General features: G+C 44.4%; 1 protein-coding gene across 2 annotated transcripts; it reads left to right on the forward strand.

The window, feature by feature from the left end:
• The first annotated feature begins 369 nt into the window (after positions 1-369).
• ago3a (argonaute RISC catalytic component 3a) lies at positions 370-23,023 on the forward strand. Of its 2 annotated transcripts, none has more exons than XM_029450926.1 (19): positions 370-506; positions 10,239-10,410; positions 10,682-10,802; positions 11,047-11,255; positions 12,185-12,321; positions 14,343-14,477; positions 14,687-14,774; positions 15,387-15,534; positions 15,773-15,892; positions 17,366-17,509; positions 18,491-18,624; positions 18,790-18,974; positions 19,275-19,434; positions 19,571-19,661; positions 19,771-19,965; positions 20,332-20,466; positions 21,126-21,227; positions 21,452-21,651; positions 22,045-23,023. In XM_029450926.1, the coding sequence occupies exons 1-19, from the start codon at positions 488-490 to the stop codon at positions 22,151-22,153; spliced, it is 2,604 nt and encodes an 867-aa protein (XP_029306786.1). In that variant the 5' UTR covers positions 370-487; the 3' UTR covers positions 22,154-23,023. The 2 variants fall into 2 exon arrangements, with proteins under 2 accessions (XP_029306786.1, XP_029306787.1); XM_029450927.1 differs by having other exon boundaries at positions 17,366-17,488.
• The last annotated feature ends 2,095 nt before the right edge of the window (positions 23,024-25,118 follow it).

Here is a 25,118-nt window from a genome sequence, read left to right on the forward strand (position 1 = left end):
AATTACTGAAGATAACCCGAAGCTCTCTGAGCAGGAGATTTATGTCCTCTCTGTTGATGTCCGTCTATCGGTAGGAATTAAATCGGACTCCGCTGTGATGATATCCTGACACTTCACCTCGTCCGTCCCTGACACTTCCCGGAGCCTGGCTAGCGAGCTAACTTCGCTAACTAACAGGTTTCCAACTGCCCCGTCGTCGCGTTGAGTCGCCAGTATTCCTCCGTGGTAGTGGGATCCGATTTGATACGTTGACCGTGTGCGGACACGGGGGACGCCGAAGACCCCCGGCCGGCGGAGCGACCCGTACCGAAGGGCCCCCCCTTGTGTATGACAGTCTGCAGGGAGAGGAGCTAGCAGAGACCAGGACACTCGGCCATTCAGCGCGGCGGAGGCGGTGCACTGGAGGAGACACCGGACTGAACGGAGGAAGAGTCCCAAACGTTTGACTACTGTGATCCGGGAAGTGATCCGGACAGAGACCTCATGAATGGAAATCGGAACTACAGGTAAATTATTACATAACGTCTCTTTGCGAAGTTCTTGACTTTTACAGTACATAACGTATGTCAGTGGAAGTTTAATTTCCCGGGGGTTAGATGAAACACCGGGATGATGGAGGATGTTTCAGCTGTGCTGGACCGCCCCGGGTGAAGCTTGAACTACAACCAGGGAGTCTCAGCGCCTGCTGTTAGTTTAGCTTAAACATGAGTCACAATTAAACTAGTCATCATGAGAGACTGAATAAGACTTATTTGAACTAGAAAGTAAAATATTATTATTATTATTATTATTATTATTATTATTATTATTATTATTATTATTATTATTATTAATTTTCAAGTAATTCCCCAAGATTACTGAGAAATTATCTTTCTGTCTCACTTACTGTGAATGAATAGTCAGCCAGGTGTGTGGGCTTTATTAAACATGTGTGTGTGGTTAAGCCTGGCATTTCCCTGCATTATCTGGAAGACACCCACATCATTCAGTTATTTCATGGGTTTTAGTCGTCATGGTGCAGCATGAGATGTTGTGTTCAGCTTAAAACTAGCATGGTTAGTCACCTAAGAACTTGTAACAGTTGGATACTCGATGTCCTTTCAAGGCAAGTTTCAGCAACCCACTGACCCTTAACCTGTTTTGCCATGCCTGCTTTTTGTGCACACAACATTAAGCCAATGCTGTTATCTAATTCATTTAGAGCGAGTAGGTAGGCAGTGTTTTTCTTCAGAGCATTGACAGGATCCCAGCCTAAATTTTAAAACTGAAAACCAATAAACCTCATTTAATCTGGCAAATTCCTGTCTAGGTGATAAACAATGTCACCGTAGGCCATGGACAGTAAACTATTTCTTTCTTTGTCATAGTCGCAGTTAAACAGTCCAAACTGCCTGGCTTTGTTTCAGCTGTAACGGAAGCTTTCCACTTATGTGACCCTAAACTGAGTGCCAGGTACTCTCGATCAGCCAGCGACACATGATACAGCAGTTGGATCTTAACTCATCCCCTCCTCCTGGAGAGGAGATCCGTCTCTGCTGTCTACTGTCTCATTAGTGTCTCTTCTCCTCTTCTCAATGCTTGTAGCATAAGGGAGTACAAGGTGTTTTCCCAGAAACCATGCACCTACAATCAAGTCAAAAAAGACTGAAACAGTTATGTGTCAGCGTTTAGGCAGGTGTGTGAGTTACACTTATAGTATACTCTAACCTAGATTATATTTGCGATGTTCTCGCAGTCAAAATGATATGATCAAAATACCATATTTGACTTTGCTCTTCCAAGCATGAAAAGGATGTCTTGGACTAAATTTTGGCATAGCCTTGTTGGCTGACCCTCCAACACACTGTTGGCTGCAACTGTTCACCAATATTGTGGGAGATGGTTTCAACCAATTTTTCCTGTTTTACGCCTTTGGCTAACGTATTCTCGTTTTATGATAATTCCATGTTTACTCGAGTGGTGCATTTTCCCACTAGAACTCTCAAGCTCCTCAATCTGCCTGGACTCGCCATGAGTGTATTGGTTTTTGCTTGCAGCACAGTATTCCAGAGCAGTCTGGGAACACATCAAAATGCAATTTCCTGTAAAGTTTGCGGTTAGCCAGTCCTACATTAAATGAATTAAGGAGTGTGGTTGATGCGTTCACTTTGGAAGACATTCGTGCATTTCTACAGTCAGACAGAAGTATGTTTTTAATGTAGAATTTTGTAGCTTTTCCATGTAAGTCCCTGTAAGGCCTTGATATTGTGTATATTTGTTCACATATCACTAACCACCACAGGCCAACCATTGAGTCCTATGTCTGGGTGAATGATTAAAAGGGGGCCCACCATTGAGTTGCGTGAGAAAATGCAAATTGATTGCACAGCCCGCTTAGGAACTGACAGTCACTCTTCTCTCTCTGCTAGTAGTCGAGTAGCAGAACATGTGGCATTGAAACCACGGCTCCAGAGAGCTTAGCACTGGGGATATAATGAGCGTAAGGCTTTCGAGCCTAAAGCAAATCAAATCCATTTTGATGTGCTAGCCCTGCGGTATGCCCACAAACAGCTTGTCACTTGATATTAAAGAGATGTTACATTAAGGCTGAGTTTAACTAGTTAGAAATGTCCAATTATGGGCTTAACGTAGTTAATGTTACATTAACGTGGTGGAATAAGTGTCAAACTATTATTTTATTTACATCGTTGCCCATATCTAGGTTCTCCTCTCCCAGCTGAGCAGTATGGAGGCGTAACCTGCTACTATCAGCTGTACAACAGCCTAGATCTTTCTTTTCATAGAAACCCTTTCCGGGGTTGGCAATAACTGTACACATGAACTTACTCTGTTCATTTAGAGATGCAGCTTACTGATGGCAGATACAGTACAGCAGGGATGGTCCCCCACCCACCACCTGTCGCACTACACATGTGGGATTTGAGGTGGTTGGAAATGACTCTGCTTGGTATTGATATGGATTTGCAGTCCATTAACATAACACTTAAGAGGAAATGGTAATAGTTTATTGAGGGTAACCTCTTTGGAGTTTTTTTTTTGAGGACATTGGAAGTAAGCTTACTTTCGGTTTGTTTGCCCCGTTGATGTCTTACTCCCTTTCCTCGGCCAGTCCCTCTCCCTATTTCTTTCCCCCCCTCTTCTTTCTCACACTTCTGTGTTTCCCGCTCTTTTTTTGATTCACAGAACGCTACCACCTCCCCCCTTCCCGTCCTTGGTTACTGCCGCTATTTCCCTCTCTGTGCCTCAGTGGGAAACTCTGTCCTCCCTGTCACTCTCCTTGTAGTCTGGTTCTGTGTGGATTTTGTGCAGGCAGTGGGGTCTGCTTTGAGGGAGGGCTAAGCACTTGATTTGCAGTCTCTCCCCATAATACTTAGTCCATTCAAGCAGCCCGTTGACAATAGGCAACCCCCATCCTCAACCCCAGCCAACCATAAGGCTAACCATTGGCATATTGTTGGAGGTTTCTATGGAGAATTCAGTTTGCCATTGCTCTTTAGGCTCATTGTATTAAAGATAAATTTACCCTTGCTGTTATTGTACTGCAGGCAATTAAATACCATTCCTACTAACCTCTTAGATTTGTTTTCATGTGTTATGCTTTTTCCATCAGATGCTGAAATTAAAATCTTACCAATGTTGGCAATAATATTCATAAATCAAACGTATTATAAACAATCTAACGGGAGCGTCTGATGCAATACTCAAGTGTCAATGTGAGCTCATCTTAAGTATTTTGGTTCTTTATATACCGTATTATGTTTTTATCTGTATATTGTGGTTACTTTTTTTGTCATAAATGTGTAATTAATGCTGTTATTGATATTCAGCACCAAGAGTTGTATAACGATATAGGCGGTATTCTTTCACGTATATAACGTAGTTCTATGTAATCAGAGTATCACTGTTTCTGCCCCCTTTTTACATCATTTATTTTGGTGTTGAGCCAGATGTGCCTGATAGTTGTTTTACCAAAAAATGTCACTTGACCGTATCTACAAATAGTTTAGATAATCAAGCTTTAGTTATTCTTTAAAGTGTTGAAATCCAAAATGGCGTGAGAATTTAACCTGGGCAGGTGCTGCCGTCTTTCAGCTCTGCAGTTTTATCCAGTAGGAACAGAGTAAATAAAGACTTCACATTCTCTGTCTAAAAGATGTCCTTGTAATGTATTGTATTGTATCGTGAGGCCTGTGGCCCTGCGTGGTAATATCTGATGAATATCTCGGGTTCCCCAGAGAGTCTTAATCGCGTGTTGGTGTAGGGGACTAAGAGGCAACTCTGGCTGACACACGCTGTTGTCAGAATGTGGGGCTGACGGCGAACTCCTGTAGGTGGGCTGCGTAGACATAGGGACACGTCAAGGGATGGAGTGTATGTGTGGGAGAAGGGTGGGGGGGGGAGGAGGAGAGGGAGGCTGGATGTTGTGATGTGTCACAGAGATTAGAAGCCAGACCGCACTTCTTTTCCACCTCCTCCTGCTTTTCCCCTTCCTGAGATCTGTTGTTTAGGGGAACTGCAAGGGGCTCATTTTAGGGGGAGGTTCTGGACAGGAAGAGAGGGACTTGGAAGGTGAAGCCTGTGTGTTTTTTTTTTTTGTTTTTTTTGTTTTTTTGTCGGAGTTTACTGGAGGACACGCATAAATCTTTATTGTTTATCAGCGGCAGAGAGAAAGATTTCCAAATGGTCTTGTAATGAGGAGTTCAATAGCGACTACATGATCTCACATTTAAAGGGACAGCCGTTTCAGCAGTTTCCTACCACATTAATTAAAGGTATATTGTATGTAATTAAAGAGTTTGACTTAAACGTTTCTCCGCTGATTGTAATTAAAAATGTAACCCTGTTTTTTACTCCCGTGTTTAGTCGACAAAGTTTCAACAGCAACAAAAATAAAACCAGAGGGAAACATTTAAGAGGGTAGCGGTTGTCTTCCTTTCATCAATCTGCCAAGACATTAATCAGACATTATGACCGGCTGCATGAAAACGAGTGCACTTTGCCACGCTATGAGTACACTAATTTAGTCAATACCGTCACATTTTAGCTCGTGAAGAAGTCGCTTCACACGGCTCTGTGTCTGTCTCTGAGTTTCGTTTGTCTCTCTTCCGATCAGATTGTAAACCCTTTTTTGTGTATGCTTTTTAATGAGCTGAGCAACGAAAGTAACTATTTCTGTGATACTTTCTCATGTGGCAAATGCTGTTCTCTCCATTATATCAGGGCGCTGATTCAGATTCCTCCAAAAACATCTGCAAATCTTTTTAATTTTTGGGCAAAGTAAGATATTCTCGTTAAGACGTCGACATGACAGCTGCTACGATCTGAGTATTACCTTCTTTAGTTATTACTTGTTTTGCTTCTAGTTAATTTATTAGAGAGCATGTAAACTCTCTGAGTAAAAGCAGTCATCCTGCCCAAGTCTACATATAAAGTCAACAACCACCCCCCCCCCCCCTGGCCCCCGTCCACTGTTCCACTCAGGCCCGACTCAGGACAGAAGGCTCCATTTAACCCTCATGAGTAGAATCTCCTGGCCAGTTTAACAGAGCTACTACTTCCATCCATCCCCTACCTGTGTCAGTAAGACTGTTGGGCCTTTCATAATGCCCCGGAGTAGGACCCGCTTCCTTTTTAGAAGTTGACTCTTAACCCCCTCCAAATCCCCCCCACCCACAGAGAAAATATCTCTACTCGCTCCTTCGCTCGCTTCATTCTCACACATGCGCTCTTTTACTCGGGGCTCAGGTTTGTCCTGAGGGGGATTTCAACATTTTTGCATGTTGTTGTGACTGACCAGGCCCACGTCAGCCTGTCAGTGTGTGGCTGCCTGCTGGGGTTTTACCTTGCAGAGGCTGGCATTGACTCCCACGGGTGCCAGATGAAACACACTTTGAGTTTGAAGAGGGGAACAAGAGGGAGGAGTCTGACAGTGTGTGACCTGCATCAATCCTTCCACGCCAGCTATCAGTCTTTCTGTGTACGTCTGTGCATGTCTGTGTGTTTCTAAGTCTCCTGCCTGCTGTGACTGACGCCATTGTGCCTCACCACTGAGCACTCTCCCTGTTCCTACGGCTCAGACCTCTCTGGAATAGAAACACAACAGCTGTATTGTGTGTGTGTGTGTGTGTGTGTGGACATGTGCACTCGTTATCGGCGTGGACGTTTGTGTACTGGGGGGGTGGGGGGTGGCTGAGGGGGTCTGCATGGACTGGATACCAGCCTAACTTTTCTCACTATCCAGTCATTCTGGCTCTCAGCCCACTGTGTACAGTGCGACTGTGTTGTGTTGCAAAGCTGCAGAGTGAAACGAGTTCACATTGCTGAGATGTTTCTGCAAAAATAATCGTATGCTAAGAAAGGCAACACAATTATTGATGTGTTGTATAGCCTAATATTTCTTAGATTTATTTATTCCATGTGCACTATTGTGGGGCCCCACTTACTGAATGGTATTACTCAGCATTGTTTGAAATAATTACCTACATTCAACCCTCTCCACAAAGAAATCACTAACACAGCTTATTTAATGTTACTGGATGTGCATACCATAGTTTCGCATGTGAATGTTGATGGATTTGGTCCTCGTATAACAAATTAATGAATGAATCTTAGAGAAAAGAACAAGACTTTAAAACTTGTAAGTGTTGAATGCACAATTATAACGACGCTGCAGCTGGATCGGTTTGAACAATTTCAGATCCATACTGATACTGATAGTAAACATTAATAAGCTGCCAGAGTTACAAGAGCACAGAAAAGGCATTCTAACCTTCATGAGCATGTTGTGCATGTTGGAAGTTTGTGGTTTGCTTAAACTGTAAAAATCATCAGCAACTTGAGATCTGCCAACAAACAGTATTGACACAATACTACTATTATACGATGATGAATGTTACTTGAAATAACTATCATTTATTTCTGTGAATTATAGCCTATATCTTAAAATGAATACCCCAGAATGCAACAGTGCATGCGGTGGAGAATAATGTGTAAAGGTCCATTTTCTTAAGTCAGTCATATAGACCAGCACTAGCTGCACAGTAAAGGGCAACAACAAGGACACGTCCAGCTCTTTCGGCAGGATGCAGTAGGCCCAAGGCTTGAAAGGCAATTTCAATCCACACCATGATTTTTTTTTTTTTTTGTCACTAAAATACAGTAATGGAGTTGATTTTATTCACGGTGAAGAAGAGTTTGCCCTCCTGTGTCGTCTCTCACCCTCTGACTGTTAGGAAATGAGAAACCTCCTGATAGACGGGGGGAGAGCATTAAATCTACTCTCTGCTGTTTGTTAAAGCATGTCCTTCCTGTAATTATCTGGAAGTACACACACACACACACACACACACACACACACACACACACACACACACACACACACACACACACACACTCTCTCAATGCGGCGTTTTTCATCTCAACAAGGGGAGGTTACCTTGAATCCTTACACTCACTGTGCAAACAGTCAATAAGCCTTAGATTTGTCTTTGTGAATTTGTGGTTGAGTTTTCACTATTTGTCATAACCAACTATAACGCATCAACTACCAACAGCTGAGGTCATTGTACCCGTGACATGTTCTTGATTACTATTCTGTGTGTAGTCTTGCAGAATGGGGAAGTTCCTGTATACTCATGCGAGCGTCTTTGTTTTGTGTCGGGGTTTGTTCAGCTTCCAACGCGCCGGGCAAGCCCCGCAAATGTCCAATTTGACTGTCAAAGTCTTAGTCATCGGATACATTTCTCAAACATTCAGTTTTCGGTAAATACTACGAGTTGCCTTTTGAATTCCTTTCCTTGCAAGTGGCAGTAGGCCACCTATTGGGCGGACCTAATCAAGTATGTGAAAGTGCCGACTCCCTCGCTCCTGCCTGTGGATAAACACGTTTGTTATGTCTTTTTGTGGACGGAACAGAGACGCACAGTTTCCTAGAAGGGCAGATAAGAGGGCGGTATCTGATCTGTTGTTGAATGATCAGGATCCGATTGGCTATTCAGAAGATGCTTCAGAACACATCTGTGTGACATGCCTGGTTGATTTTCAATATCAAAGCATGTTGCCTGCCATGTGCGTGACATTGTCTGTGCAATAGTTTAGTTTAGTTTGTGCAATCAGGGTTCTGTTTTGGAGCTTTGGCCTTGGACATTGTGCTGTGAGGAGTCATTTGTTTGCATGAATTTATAGCAGTTTGTATCTGTTTTTGTTTTGTGTGGCTGTGTAATAGTAGAGCTACACATTTTTGTGTGTGCGTGTGTGTGGGAGACCAAAACTTAAACGTGTGTGTGGTGGTGTGTTTTCTTTTTTCTTGCTGTTATACCCGGCCATTGCTACTGTAGTTCATCCACTATTAAATCCAGAAGCAAGGACTCAAGGATGCTCCACTGTGTGTTTCCCCGCCCTTGGTAGCTCTGTGACTCATGCTGAATGGAAGTCAGTTGTGAGAGTCAGATGAAAGCAGGAGCATACCCACCCTGCCCACTCTCTAATCCTGCCACTCCCTGCTATCCTCCTCCTCTTGCCAACTTCACCAGCACCATTGGGGGAAAAACGTTTTTCAGTTACAGAGGACCCTCCGTGAAGTTTGTATCAAGGGCTTCTTGAGTGACCCTGGGGGGCTGAAGTAGGACATATCAGTCTGTGGTAGACTAGTTTAATTCTGTAGCCTTAATGAAGATTTACCAGAATATCTGTCTTCCTTCTTTTTGTCACTGTGTGTGTGAAATTAGGCTTCCCTCACAAGGGCCCCACAATTACCATTACAAAAGTTTGTGTGCACTTAGTTTAGTGTGAGAGGGACAGCCGTGGCAGGAATCCAGACTTCCCTCTCTTTTTCATCATTTTATCCCAGCAGGCTTTTTCAAACACGAGGCCTTTACCCTCCACCAACCCCGTCAGCCTCCACTCCACAGCCCACCAAATGAGAAACATAAAAAAAAAAAGAGAGCGTGGCAGAACGTAAACACTTCCAAAGCCTGTCTGCAAACAAACAGTGTTGCTCATGTTGTCTACTGTTACCTCACAGACGCTTCCTCTTCTGTTGTGGGGTGGTTTTTATGAACTTCCCCTCGGCAGCGCCCTCAACCCCAACATCACCCACACATGTGAGCCTGTGAGTCAAATCGGTGATGAATCACTGTCTCATTTATCAATGACACATTTGGGGCACTTTTCTTTTTTGTAGAGACTGCCAGGCTCACGGCTGTAAAGAAAGAACGAGACGGAAAAGAAGGGCCATGGTGGCTGGAGGGAGGCATAAACAAAGTCACACTTGCCAGGCAAACGAATGAGTCTCATCTGAATTTTGTGAATAAAGAAAAACGATAGCAAAACGTATGATAACATCATCCAAACATTGAACTGGCACATCGGAGAAGCCATTTGTTCTGTCGAGTGAGTGGGATGTGGATGGCAAGCTTCAGCAGACCCAAAAATAGCACTAACATGACTGGGTCACATTAACAGAACTCACTGTTTCTGGATCAAAGTGAGTCATGTCTGAGACATCGTGCGTGTGCGTGCGTGCGTGCGTGTGTGTGCGTGTGTGTGTGTGTGTGTTTCTGTTGTGAGTAGCACACGGTAGGGATTCATATTTTTTTGCTCTTTCAGAGTACACACTTTGCAGCTTCATTTTTTAAAAATCTTTTAGTATTTCCACAAGAAGCTGGCGGCACACGTTGTGCCGTGAGCATAGTTTACATAGTTTACATGGTTACGATGGGTGAATTGGGTTGGCCACAAGGAAGTTACCGCTGTGCTGCTCAGTTGTGTCACATTATGCAGCCTTTGTATTTTATCAAAGATGTGACGATGTTTGTTTTGGAAGGCAGGATTGCTGTATCTCCACATTGCGAGCATTTATCTTTCATCGTAAATTAATTTTATTGCCATCTTATTGCTTCATTAGTCTATCAATGTACTTCCTGACTCGGATAGTGTGAGTGAGCCCAACAAATAATATTTGACGTGTACTTGTTCCTTTTTATACATAAACAAATAATATGTGCATATTTGGGTGTTACATTTGTGAAACACATCAGTAAATATACAAAATTTCACTGGAAGTTAAAAATATTAAACCTTGAGTTTAAAAAGTAATGTATATTAAATAGGGCTGTCGAATTAACGTGTTAATTCCGATTTAATTAATCACAGAAAAAACTGGGAAAATCCTCCCCCCGAATGACCTGAATCCGATCAACACTAACTTTTCTTTTCATTTATCCTTGTTCTCCTCCCAGGAGCCGTTGGGGCCCAGTCCCTGTTCGCCATGCCTCGGCGGCCTGGCTTTGGCACCATGGGGAAGCCCATCAAGCTGCTGGCCAACTGCTTCCAGGTGGAGATCCCCAAGATGGATGTCTACCTGTACGAGGTGGACATCAAGCCTGACAAGTGCCCCCGGCGAGTCAACAGGTAGGCTGGAATAGTATCTTTTAAATATCTCCCACACCTTTCTCAGATACAGTGTTTACATTTAGAAATGGGCGTTTAAACTATCCAATCAGAGCGTGTTGCAGAGAGGATACACAAAAGAAAAATGGCTGTTGATGGACACATTAATATTGTTTGTGGTGAATCTGTAACCTTTTGATTCAGAGGTGGTCTCACTAATGATGTGTCAGCATGTTACTGCTTACAGTGTAACTGAAACTCCTCACTTTGTGTGTGTGTGTGTGTTGTGCAGGGAGGTGGTTGACTCAATGGTACAGCACTTTAAGGTGACAATCTTTGGGGATCGCAGGCCAGTCTATGATGGAAAGAGGAGCCTGTATACAGCCAATCCACTGCCTGTGGCACCCGCAGGGGTGAGCTGGAAAAAAAGACACACGGACATACAAACGCACAAACATTTCTCTTCAGCGCGACCTGAATGTAAACGTGTGTGTGATATCTAGTGTGCACACAATCTCCACAGCTCAGCATTAACTGAACCAAAACATACCTGCACTATATTACACACACACAGCCCATGCATACACACATGCAGACAGAAATACACAAAATGTACTGCGCTTTGTTCTAACCTTTTTCTTCTTTGTCATGTCTCAGGTGGACCTGGATGTCACTCTACCAGGAGAGGGAGGGAAAGATCGGCCCTTCAAAGTTTCCATCAAGTTTGTGTCTCTGGTCAGCTGGCACATGCTCCACGAGGTGCTGACTGGCCGTTGCATGCCCGAGCCCCTGGAGCTGGACAAGCCCATCAGCACTAACCCTGTGCACGCAGTGGATGTGGTGCTGCGACACCTGCCGTCCATGAAGTGAGCTGCTGATGGTTTTATTAAGCCTGTGCTTTCATAAAGGTTTAGACTTCTTGCTTCTCTATTTTAATGACAGATGGAGGCCAAGATGGACCATTTATTGTCATTGTTAGATAATTGTTAACTCACGTTAAAGAATGATCTTTAAAAGTCTAACAACGTTCAACAGCAGATCCAGTCAAAGAAAACATCCCATATTCCCGTCTCTAATCTTCCCACCTTCATTTTCAGTCTGCAAACATAAAGTCAGAAGATAGAAGAGAACACATTGTAAAAAGTGATCCCGCTGATAGTAAATGCTATATATTTGTTTTGTCATAGCGGCACCAATATCAGCATTCTGATCCCAACGGAAATCAAACACAGTTTATATGGGCTTTCACGGAGCGCCATACTTGACCTCGTACCATCTTCCACTCGATATCACATTCCTAAGCCTCCAGCAAGAGCACGATCGAAGGCGATATCAGTGGTTTAATGAAAATCTTTTTCAAAGCATTATTAAAAAGTGGTTATATGGACACCTTTCGCAGCCACCAGGGTCCCGTTATTGCATTCCAACGGCGTCATGACACATTGTCAGTCCAGGACTCAACAAGAGAAATGTAGCACGTTTAGCATTATTAATGTGTCTCCTGGGCAGAGTAAGAAAAGGCGAGCGGGTCCAGGCAGTGTCACCACCTCGCATTTCACTGAGCAGCTGAACGTGACCCCGTTCAAACACATATTGACCCACATTCACAAGTCAGGATGTTTAAACTCATCTTACATTTCCTGTCTCCTTTCATCCGCCCTTTCCTCCTTGCCCCATGTTCTCCTCCTTTTCATCTTCTCCTCCCCCCCAACCTTTTTATCGTATTAACCTCCACATTATCTTTCATTCCTTCTGTCTCTTTGCTTTCTTATAATTGCTACTTTTCTCCCTCCAGGTACACACCGGTGGGTCGCTCCTTCTTCTCGGCTCCAGAGGGCTATGACCATCCCCTGGGAGGTGGGAGGGAGGTTTGGTTTGGTTTCCATCAATCTGTGCGCCCTGCCATGTGGAAGATGATGCTGAACATCGATGGTGAGAACCAGATTCCAAGTCTCCATGTCATGAAGCAGCACGCCTGTAGGCTCCTCTCCATGTCATGAAGCAGCACGCCTGTAGGCTCCTCTCCATGTCATGAAGCAGCACGCCTGTAGGGTCCTCTCCATGTCATGAAGCAGCACGCCTGTAGGCTCCTCTCCATGTCATGAAGCAGCACGCCTGTAGGGTCCTCTCCATGTCATGAAGCAGCACGCCTGTAGGCTCCTCTCCATGTCATGAAGCAGCACGCCTGTAGGATCCTCTCCATGTCATGAAGCAGCACGCCTGTAGGCTCCTCTCCATGTCATGAAGCAGCACGCCTGCAGGCTCCTCTCCATGTCATGAAGCAGCACGCCTGCAGGCTCGAGTGTGAAACTACCAGATATTTTCTGCTTTTTCATTTTAGTCATTTGTTTCTTCAAATGAAACTCTAATGTTCTCGCTGTTTGCATTGCTTGTGAAGGATGTTGAATGACTTTAGCTATCAGCTAGTTTTTGGGAAACAAATTGGAGATGTAATTGGCTTTAGCGCTGGGGTATTGTAAGTCGAAAAACTCTTGTTTGATAACCTGGAACAGCGAGCGATAATTTCAATCTGTTGTTATTTGTGGAATCTGTTTTGCCATATGCACACTGCAGGAGGTTGTTGGAGATCGTCTGTGTGTGAGTGTTAGAGGAACTTGGAGGGAGGTGGGTTCTTTTTGGTTGGATGGGAACTGACTAGTCGGTTGCTGTGGAGACAGAGGGTACCTCGTGTGTGTGTGTGTGTGTGTGTGTGTGTGTGTGTGTGTGTGGTTGTGGTTGTGGTTGTGGTTGTGCCGGATTGAGTGCGACTGGTGGGTGTTGCCTGGGTCAGGAGGGCAGCTGTATGTGGAGCATTTCCTTCAGACCGCTTTTGTTTTGCTCCAAGTCTTTGAAGCCTCTGTCTCCATTTGAATCTTTCCCCCTCTTATTCTCTCTTTGTCTTATTTTCCCGCCCTCTCATCCTTCGAAGTCAGTCGGTCTGCTCAAGTCTCTCGTATGCTCTCCAGCGACAAACTAGAACTCCAAGCGTTTGCAAAGCATTTGTTTGTGTACCTATTAACTATTAAGCCTCTTTTGATGCATGTAAATGAGCAAACACCGCTTCCCACGCTCTGCATCACGTTTGATCAAAAGCGCATACACCAAATAATTGTAATACACCTTTTTTAATTTTACATTTGCAAGTATGGCTCTTAAACACACAGAAATGCGTAGAGAGCACAATTAGGATTGATGTCACTTGCTGTCGGTGGGAAAAGGCTCAAGGATGCAAACCAGAGGTGTGTGTGTGTGTGTGAGAGTGGTGAGAGAGAGAGAGAGAATTCTGCATCACATACACCATTCTGCATCACATACACCATTCTGCATCACATACACCATTCTGCATCACATACACCGTCAGAGAGAGATAACTTCACCGAGACACTCTCTTCATCTCCCTCTGTCCATTTGTGGATTTGTTTTAATCATGTTTTGTTATAGCTGTTTCCCCCCCCCCCCCTAGATTTTGATTCCTCTCTGATGTTGTACGTCTTGCGTTGCCGTCTAACCCATCGTATTTTAATTTCTCAGTGCCCCAGTGTTTCCGTTTGCTGAGAGATAGTGTTGTATCAGAACAAAGGGAACCTGCCTCCGTTTGATAATGGGAGAATCTCCACACAGACTTTGTGCTGCATGAACTGCACTTCCTGTGTTCAATGAGCTCCATGTGTTTAACGTGATGGGCTGACTACACAAACATCATGCGATAAGCCTCTGACAGAGCTTCGTAATAATGTTTCATTCAAGAAGCCATATTACATCCCTGTGTTACAATCTGTCTGGTGTTCATGCGTTGCCTTTTGTTACTTGATGCTGCGTGTCAGTGTGTTGTGTTAAAATGTCAAAGTAGATACTTTTCCAACATTTGGAAGTTATAAACTGGTAAACAAAAAGTGCTACTGCAGTTTTTTAATTTCCCATTCACCTAATAAGACTCTTGTTTTATCTTGCAGTGTCTGCCACCGCCTTCTACAAGGCTCAGCCAGTCATCCAGTTCATGTGTGAAGTGCTGGACATCCACAACATAGACGAGCAGCCTCGCCCTCTCACAGACTCGCACCGGGTCAAATTCACCAAAGAAATCAAAGGTGAAGACGGGAGCGGAGAATTTGCCTGCATGTGGGAAGGAGTTAAAATCTGATGAACAAAAGTACATTATGTGTGTGTGTGTGTGGGGGGAGAGAGAGAGAGAGAGAGAGAGAGTTTGAGCAGGTCACAGGGAGAGCACACGTCCCAGCCATTCTCACACACGGGTACATTGTTAATGCTACCTCAACACTCTCCATCATTCCCCCAGGTTTGAAGGTGGAGGTGACACACTGTGGAACCATGCGGAGGAAGTACCGCGTCTGCAACGTGACCCGTCGGCCTGCCAGCCATCAAACGTGAGTCAGCCTCGGAGTGGGCGAGCGGACGGGAGACTCTGGGCGGAGTGTTTGGATGGGATGGGGGATGGGGGCGGGGAGCGCAGACCACGCAGGATGCGATCACCAGTTCACTGTCAAACGAGCCAGATAATAGCTGACTCATCTTACAAGCATGCGGTCAATATTAGTCATCCATTGTGTGTGTGTGTGTGTGTGTGTGTGTGTGTGTGTGTGTGTGTGTGTGTGTGTGTTGTGTGTGTGTGTGTGTGTGTGTGTGTGTGTGTGTGTGTGTGTGTGTGTGTGTGTGTGTGTGTGTGTGTGTGTGTGTGTGTGTGTGTGTGTGTGTGTGTGTGTGTGTGTGTGTGTGTGTGTGTGTGTGTGTGTGTGTGTGTGTGTGTGTGTGTGTGTGTGTGTGTGTGTGTGTGTGGAGAGTCTTCTTAATATCTCGCTCTATATATATTCAACATATAGAGATTGGACTGATTTAGCTTGATATAATCTTTATCGGTCAATAAACAATATTGCTTAATCAGCTGCAGATCATCTACGGGCATCCTAATAACAGTAAATACATCTGATTCAGTTGCCCCCAGGTCTTGTTTTTAACATGAGTTGCTTTTTTCTCTGCAGGTTCCCTCTACAGTTGGAAAATGGTCAGACTGTAGAGCGCACTGTAGCCCAGTACTTCAAGGAGAAGTACAACCTGCAGCTTAAGTACCCACATTTGCCCTGTCTACAAGTGGGCCAGGAGCAGAAGCACACCTACCTGCCCCTGGAGGTGAGAGAAAATACGCTTTAAAAATATGTTATTCCTCTTTTTTTATGGAGTTTCAATTTAAACACAACTCCAAATATGATATCTGCAGTGTGTAAGGTCTACTGGGCAGCTCCCAGGTGTGCCTGTGTATCAGCTGTATGAATAAGTAGCAGAGCAGCTGCATTAAAAAGCTCAAGTTATACCCAGACAATCTTTTACTGCTTAAATAATAGCTAAAATTATTAAACTTTTGTTGCAGGTGTGTAACATTGTAGCAGGTCAACGGTGCATCAAGAAGCTGACGGATAATCAGACCTCCACTATGATCAAAGCCACGGCTCGCTCTGCGCCCGACAGGCAGGAGGAGATCAGCAGGCTGGTGAGTTGGATGGACATCTCCTCCGTCGCTCCACGGACAGCGTTTGAATACTGAAATGAATGTATCCTGGTTGTGACGCTTATTAAATTGCAGACTGGATTTCTTCTTCTTTTTTTAATGAGCAGACAAAGTAGTATGGTTAAAATAGTTACCATTATGTAATGTCATTTTGTTCTGAAACCTAAAAACAAACAGTTTGTGCATCGTATAGAGTCGTAGGCAGAACATCTGCTCGTGTGGTACAGTGCCCTAAGCATGCAGCATCCGTTAAGTGCGTCGGCTTCGGTTACAGTGTACGTGGCTCTAACTTTAAAAACAAGATAAAACGCTGCCTGCTGGGCTGCCGCGTTGCTAAGCTTGTTAACACTTGGTTGCCATGCTGCTCATCTTCATACCAAATGGCTTGCTTTGTAATCACCTCTCCCAGATTCTCATTATATATTGTTAACAGAGGCATGTCTCCCTGCTTGTCCATTACATTTGGCAATTACAAGGCAGCCCTACCTAGAGTCAACAGAATACCAGAGTCTTTAATGTGTGCGAGGCTGCTCCAGTGTCTGCAGCGTGTTGTTTATGGAAAGATTGACAGACTGTCCACTGCCCGTGGCCACCATCAGATTACCCACGGCACATTTAGTACGCCGTTACCTTATTAAACCACGTCTCCCTATCTCTTCACTGAAAATGACTGGACTTGCTTTACAGGAAATGATTGCAGACGGCACCGTGGTGGCGTTGTCATTTGGATGCACAGTTGCTTGAGAGTGGCAGAGCAGTGTGGGTGGGATAGCAGAGCTTGATAGACAGTAAAGGACAAAAAAAGGAGATGGGGCTGCGTCTGTCCTGAAGTACACACTGAATTCTATAATACATTTGATTAGCATGCCAACTGGGATGATCATGTACCCTGTGCTGACGTTTTGTGGCAAGTCACCAATTGCCATCATCTCGTAAAAATAATAACAACTCTGACTGCAGGAGAGAAATTGCATAAAGGAAAATTAATGGCAATACATACACCAGCAAGTACAGAAAATCAATGCCTCATTAGGGTAGGAGCGTAGTCATGAGGTCGATCTAAAGCAATGCATTGCAGACGTAACATTTTTAATCCAAAGCTGCTGCTGCTGCTGCACTTTGGCTTCGTTCTTAAGAGGAATCAGAGCGGTGTTACAATATACTCATTTGTTCCTACTGTACAACATACAATAAATAATTGTCTACTCTGGTAAATCCCAACAACTCAATGAAGAAAGTCCTCTTATACATTTAGCTGATGCTCTTAAAGGAATATTTTGACTCTTTGTGAAATATGTTTGATCTTCTCATCCACAATAAGTGAGCAGGTGAAGGAAACTTCAGCAGAGCACGTGGCTGTGCACTACAATGTTTCGGGACTGGTCTTTACTCATGCTGTTAATAACTACCGCGGCCTGACCCTGTGTCTAACTCTCCCGCCTCCTTTCCCTGCAGGTGCGCAGCGCCAACTACGAGGCCGACCCCTTTGTGCAGGAATTCCAGTTCAAGGTGCGCGACGAGATGGCCCACGTGACGGGGCGAGTGCTACCCGCCCCCATGCTGCAGTACGGCGGCAGGGTGAGCACTGAGCACTTTATGGTACCCTTCCTTTAAATCACGCCCATTCTCTCTGTTTGTCTGACACGCTCTCCCCTTCCTTTACTCCACTGTCTCTAAGGGGAACTAACCCTCTGGCTTCTTGTTGTACCTCATGGTGTCAGTCTTTTTGGCTTTCTTATTGTGGCTGAGTCTCAGTAGTGCAAACTTTAATTCCACCTTTAAAAAATAAATAAAAGGGGCAAGTCCTTTTTATGGAATTTGAATTGAATTGAGTTTTTCTCTCTAACGAGGATTCTTTTGGATTTAAAAAAGAGAATACCCAAATTCTGATTGGATAGCTTCTAAAGTGTTATGTTCATTTCCATTGACGTAAAAAAAAAAAAGAGGTGGGTTGAAGAGGTTTTTGAATTTTGCATGAAGAAGCAACTTACTGAGACTGAACCACAGTGTGTATTAACATGTGTCTGTCTTCTCTGAGAAAACAAACCTTTACACAGCTATTATACATTTGGATGTGTGTATTAGAGAGAACTATGACACCATGGTGCACAGTATGTTGTGCACCATACACACACTCGATAGCATCTTCCATCACATGGTGCATCACATGGTGCTTCACTCTACCTTTGAGTCACCTTGATGATAGTTGTTGTTTAAAGGTTCCATGTCTCTGGTGAGCACAGATACTTTTTGCAAATGTATGTTTCTTTGACTGACGTGTTTCTTTTCAAAAGTGTGAATTTATGTATGAAAATGATTAATATATTTTGGTATGGATGAAGAGAGAGTGTGTGTGTGTGTGTGTGTGTGTGTGTGTGTGTGTGTGTGTGTGTGTGTGTGTGTGTGTGTGTGTGTGTGTGTGTGTGTGTGTGTGTGTGTGTGTGTGTGTGTGTGTGTGTGTGTGTGTGTGTGTGAACATGTGTCTTCCTGCCTGTTCAAGCGTGAGTCTGTATGAACAGTATGAATGTGTTTGCCCACATAATCACGAGTACATGTGGTGAGACTGCAATGTTGTTTCAGAACCGCACGGTGGCCACGCCCAGCCACGGGGTGTGGGACATGAGGGGGAAGCAGTTCCACACCGGGGTGGAGATCAAGATGTGGGCCATCGCCTGCTTTGCCACACAGAGGCAGTGTCGGGAAGAAATACTAAAGTATGACTATTTGCCATCTTTCCCGTAAAGTTTTCAAAAGCCCTTTTCTGAGATTCTGTTGTCCCGGTCACATCATTGATCTACTCATTGCTGTGACACAAATCACCGTAGTTTTTGTTGTTGCACTGACTCTTCATCCTCACCTCCTGCTTCTTCCTCCTGTAGGGGTTTCACAGACCAGCTGCGTAAGATCTCCAAGGACGCTGGGATGCCCATCCAGGGGCAGCCGTGTTTCTGTAAATACGCCCAGGGAGCGGACAGCGTGGAGCCCATGTTCAGACACCTGAAGAACACCTACGCCGGGCTGCAGCTCATCATCGTCATTCTGCCGGGGAAGACTCCTGTGTATGGTTAGAAAACTATAAGATAAATCTTCTATCAGAGTCCAGAGACATGCCTGTGGTTACCTGTGTGGAAACAATAATGCTATTGTGGGACTGCTGGTGCAATATGTTTTCAATGGAAAAATCATATTGAGTGTACATACCAGCTCTTACATCCTGGAGTGACTGCTCTCTTCTGATCATAAGCTTAACTCTCTATTTAGAGAACTGACATCATTATTATTCTTACACGCTACTTTTACGAGGATGATAAATATATATATTTTTTACTACTGCTTCTTTTTCTGATGCTTACTTTTTGTATAGCCGAGGTAAAGCGTGTGGGCGACACCCTCTTGGGCATGGCCACGCAGTGTGTCCAGGTGAAGAACGTGGTGAAGACGTCACCTCAGACCCTCTCCAACCTCTGCCTCAAGATCAACGTGAAGCTGGGAGGCATCAACAACATCCTGGTGCCTCACCAACGGTCAGTCGTCCTTCTCCTCGTACAGAGCATGCTCGACTGTACTGATGCTGGTTCTAAATATGGCACCATGCAAGGAAACGGTATAAATGTTGTCATGTGACTCAATAGAGCCTTCGTTATGCTTCTCAATCAATAGACCTTCAGTGTTTCAGCAGCCAGTTATCTTCTTGGGAGCAGATGTCACACATCCACCTGCTGGAGATGGGAAGAAGCCTTCAATTGCAGCAGTGAGTTTTCATCCTCATTTTACACCTGTCCTGCTGTATGTGTCATTCACTCTTAATCGACCCCCCCCCCCTGTATCTATCACCATCCCCCTCCCTCTCTCTCTTCCAGGTGGTAGGCAGTATGGACGCTCACCCCAGCAGGTACTGTGCCACAGTGCGAGTCCAGAGGCCCAGGCAGGAGGTCATCCAGGACCTGGCCTCCATGGTGCGGGAGTTGCTCATCCAGTTCTACAAGTCAACCCGCTACAAGCCCACCAGGATCATTTTCTACAGGGATGGAGTTTCAGAAGGCCAGTTCAGACAGGTCGGCTCACACTTTATCTCACAACAAACTGGATGGAGTCGGGGTGGGCATTGAACACGAGCCAAAATTCAGAGTTTGGCTCGCAGAACTTCCTTCACTCTGTTTTAGGGTCATAGTGAAGATGGAGACTTACGTTTGGCTCCGTAGCTCAGACTGGTCGTTCACTTCAAACGAGCATATCTTTAATGCAGATGATCAAATGAGAAACATTTTTACATCTTATATTTGAACTATGAATTAATATTATGACTGTTTGCACAGTAGGCCTGTAAAGAAACACAGATACACATGGTGACAAATAAACTGTACAGGATATAGTTGACAGGCTCTTCAGGGGTAGTTTGTATAAACATTCTTCTTCTTCAGGTGCTGTATTATGAGCTGCTGGCTATTCGTGAGGCCTGTATCAACCTGGAGAAGGAATACCAGCCTGGCATCACCTACATTGTTGTGCAAAAACGCCACCATACACGCCTCTTCTGTGCAGACCGCAACGAAAGAGTGAGTGTACACACACACACACACACACACACACCACACACACACACACACACACACACACACACACACACACACACACACACACACACACACACACACACAGTTTTAAGTATGACACAGTGATTGTCCCCATTAAAGTCAGTACAGTGTGTTATGTGTTCGTCCATAGTCTTTTTCTTTTCTTTTTTTTATGCTCTGTGCCAGCACGTTAAGTACTCAAAATGGGCCTCCTTAATTACCTTTTGTTGTCAAATGGACTGTTCACCCTCCTAACCCCTGTAATTACATTCGATTAAAGCATTAGGGCCCAATGCAAACCGAGAGCTCTGGAGTGGCACTCAAGGCCCCTAGAGTAAGACTGCGAGTAACAACCCTGTTTAGAGTGCAGAGCATTAAGCTCCCTGGAGCATTAGGCTTTTAATTAGTTGATTGTGAGGCACTTGGTAAACCTTTGCCTGGCTTGGTCCATCAACTAGTTCTTTTTTCAAATTATAAATTTTTTTTACCATTTAATGCTTTAAAAGCTTTGTTTTCTGCTGCTCTTTTCCTGCATCTTCCATCCTCCCCAGCTGTTTTTGTTTTCATGGTGAAACGTTGAGAAAGTCACAGCCAAAGTGCATTTGAAAGGGACGAAGTGACCTTAACTTTGCTTTTGTCAGGTTGGACGTAGTGGAAACATTCCTGCTGGTACGACCGTGGACACAGACATCACGCATCCCTACGAGTTTGACTTTTACCTCTGCAGTCACGCTGGAATACAGGTCAGACCGACCTCCTTGTCTTCTCTGCTCAGCCTGCTGCCCTTTTTCAGCAGTATTTTAAAAGAATGAGGACAGTGAGGTTCTGCAACAGCAACGTTAACTCCTCAATAACTCGTGCAGTTATTCTTGTTTATAAGACAACATAATGTTATTGTGTTGCATCTTGTTTTTGTTTCTTTATTAGATTAAATGTGGTGTAATGTGATTTATTCCCCTTCTCCCAGGGCACCAGTCGGCCCTCCCACTACCATGTTCTGTGGGACGACAATTGTTTTACCGCTGACGAGTTCCAGCTGCTCACCTACCAGTTGTGCCACACCTACGTGCGCTGTACCCGCTCAGTCTCCATCCCTGCGCCAGCCTACTACGCCCACCTGGTGGCCTTCCGTGCCCGCTACCATCTGGTGGACAAAGAACATGACAGGTGAGGAAGGGAGAGAGAGAGAGAGAGAGAGAGGGGGGGGGGGGGGGAGAATAAACAATCTCTGGATGCAGCGATCTTGAACTCTGAAGTGTTTAGGGCTGCCACTAACAACTATTGATTTAATCTATGGATTTGCAATTGGTCCCTTAATCTCAACAATACCTTTTCCTCCACAAAATTCAAATTGACAAAAGTGTCATTGTATAACATAACGTATGAAAGCGCCCAGGTCTCCCTCCGTGCCTCGCTGCAAATTTAGATTTAAAGACATTTTATGTGTTTTGATAGCAGTTTTCTTATGTTACATTGCAGAATGTCCTCAATTCTCCTGCATGCGTGCATACCATTATAACTTGTCATCCGTGATAACTGGTCCTCTCCTCCTCTCTGCAGCGCTGAGGGCAGCCACGTGTCTGGTCAGAGTAACGGTCGGGACCCCCAGGCGCTGGCTAAAGCTGTTCAGATTCACCACGACACACTGAGGACCATGTACTTCGCCTGAGCTACAACTACCATCGCCACCATTGCCACCCTTTACACACACACATAAACACACACAGACACAACCACGCACACCTGGCTTGCCAGTCAAGGAGTCCTCATATGTGCAAGTCCCGCCCTCCCCCCCCCCCCCACACGCCTAGTCAATCCGGACCTGACACTGTGCAGAGGAAAGCAGGGAGGAGGCAGGGGAGGAGGCCACCCCCCCTCACTGGACTGAGGATGCAAACGCTGCTTTAAAACAAACCAGAGAGAAACTCAGCACTATTATGCAATATCAAACCAGCCAACTAGTTTATTTCCACTCTTATCGGACCCCCTTTTCATTGCCCCTCTTTCCCCGTTTGTCTCCTTTACTCGTGGCCTACTTCTCCTCACCTTTGGCACATTCTTTCTTTATAGTCTACTAATCTGCTCCTCCTACAGTACATACGGTACATCTACAGTACCTCAAGTCAGTTCGAGCAGCCGCACTTTTACATTCTGTTGACCCCTGTTGAAGGAAGGGTCAGACTCTGGAGTAGTTGGTGTTTGATTTATTTTAAATATAGTTGTTATACAGTTGCCACTTTTCCCACTGGTTTCCTCTGATCTGTCACGTCTCACTAGTGTGTGTGTGTGTGCGTGTGTGTGAAATCACCAGTTTCTTGTTCTTTTGAGCACACTGCCACCTGTTGGCGACGAGGTATAAATGCCCCTTTAAAGTCACAACAACGAGTTGTTGTCCGAGAAGGTTTTAGATCAGATTTATCTTCAGCAGTCAGCTGTCACATTTAAACGGCCAGTTCATATTGGCTGATATTTCAATGGATTTTATTTAAAGTATAACACTGTTATTTTTGCTTCTGGTTGTTTTTCTTCGACTTTATGTGAAACATTTATGATTCTGACTTTTTTTTTTTAAATAATTTAAATCATATAAGCTTATGTTTTTAATCTTAATAGTCGTCATGCATTCATTTCCCTCAGTGCTTTATCTCCCATTTCCCTCTCCTGAGTTTGAGATGGCGGGTAAACGGAGACCACGTGGATGGTTTCCTCTAGTCTAGTGCAATAAATAGTTGAACGAAGGGAAGTGGTTCTTAAGGGACTCGAATGATACATTAGAACAGTTCAAGTGAGAGTCGTCGAAAGGAGAACAGTTTGCCGCTCATTAGGCACTTTCATGTATCGCTCCTCTGTGAGACCGTCGATCAGCAGGTTTTACGAGTGTGCCCTTGATGTCGGGCAAAAACGGTGCAACTGCAATTTTGGTGATGTTCATGTTTTACTTGACTTGAATGATTGTATGCCTCTGCTCTGAGAATACTTCATCATCAATGGGCATAAATTCAGAATTCCCGATCATCAGTTTTGCTAATGAGGCTGATTTTTCTTCGGCAGCAGAGTGGAGCGTAAAGGCCATAAAGAGGTAGTATTCAAGTGCCTGGTGGAAGTTCACTGTTAAATGGTCAAAATGACACGACTCGTTTAGAGGGATCCTATTTCAGTGGGTTGAAAATGATCACAACGCATATTCCAACAAACGGACAGCATAAGATGGTTTAAAGCAAGAAGGTTTCACCGATGCCTCTTATTCTCCTGACTTTTCTACACATCTCATTCGAATCATCCTAAGATCAATATATAGTATTATGTTTGCCTCCACAGCATCGCTAGCTGTTGGGTTTGCTTCGGGAGCAGCGTTCAAGCAAAGCAGGCCGAGTCGTCGTCGTCTTTTTTTGCTTCACCAGCTGCTACAGTGTGTTCTTTACCGGCCGGCTTCATCAGCCTCGTCGTAAACTAACTCTTACAATAAATCGTTTTCTCTCCATAGAAATTCTCCAGGACTTTGGTTTAATCCCTGTCCGTGTAACCGGCCCAATGTTTTGTGACTTGCTTCAGAAAGAAATACTGAGGAGTTAAGTTAGTGGCCAACAGTTGCAGCAGAAGTACTGCTGACTGTTTATGAAATGTGCACCTGGAGTTTCGGTCACAGCTCGAGCTCCTCTGTGGCGCTGAAGCCCGTCTGTGGGCTGTTTTTAAAAAGTGTTCTGCACTAAAAGAAGCTGTGTTTTCAGGCCTGAACACAGGTGTGGTGCTACTCTGTCTGAATTAGAATCTGAAGCTGAGACTCTGGATGAGCAGGTGGGTAGACCCCGGTAGACCTCACCCACTTAAGGACAGGAGAAGGTCCCACTGCTTTGAGCGACACCATCATCGACTGTGGAAGCCAGTGGGTTTGAGCCTTCATAACTTAACTTCACTAGTGTTGTGTAGTGAAAGCCTTTTTAAAAGCCAGATCAAAAGTATATTTGTACATTTTAAATTATGTAACGCACACCACTTATTTTTGCTAACAGAAAAAAAAAAAAAAAGTAGTCCAATTATTAATCTTAGTAATAAATGTATCATGATAAGTAATGGTTAAAACAGTATAATAACAAAGTATTATTATTGCAATAGACTGTTGACTTGTTGCTGTGTCACTGTACGACGTATAGTTTGTGTGAACAGTGGGGTTGTTGACGTCGGTGGCGTGTGTTTGGACTGTCCTACTGTTATTGACGGATGTGGATTTAAACGCCTCTTGCTTTGATGTTTGGAAAAAAAAAAAAAAAAAGAGCTGCAAGATTTTGAAGGCTTTTTTATCTCCCTTTTATTTTTTGTGTAGAGATGCTCGTGCAGTCGGAGGTTTGTCATATAAAATATTACACACTGTACTCCAAAAGGCTTTGTATTAAGACGCTACATCCCTATTGTGGCGACAAACGGTAGAATGGAAGAAGTCGATTGGATGTATTGAGCAGAGTTCTCGGGTTTTCTTCAACTGGTGCTGACGCCTGCTCCTTATCGGGAGGGAGAGGGAATGTGGTTTTTGAAAGTGTTGTTGCTCCATTTCAAGGACACGTGATCAAATAATATTGTAAAGGTGGGGGGGGTATAAGTTCTCCATTTCTTTTTGTGTTAAAGCCTCGGGGGGGATT

The sequence above is a fragment of the Cottoperca gobio genome, chromosome 16, assembly GCF_900634415.1.
Source record: "Cottoperca gobio chromosome 16, fCotGob3.1, whole genome shotgun sequence".
Classification (NCBI taxonomy): Eukaryota; Metazoa; Chordata; class Actinopteri; order Perciformes; family Bovichtidae; genus Cottoperca; species Cottoperca gobio.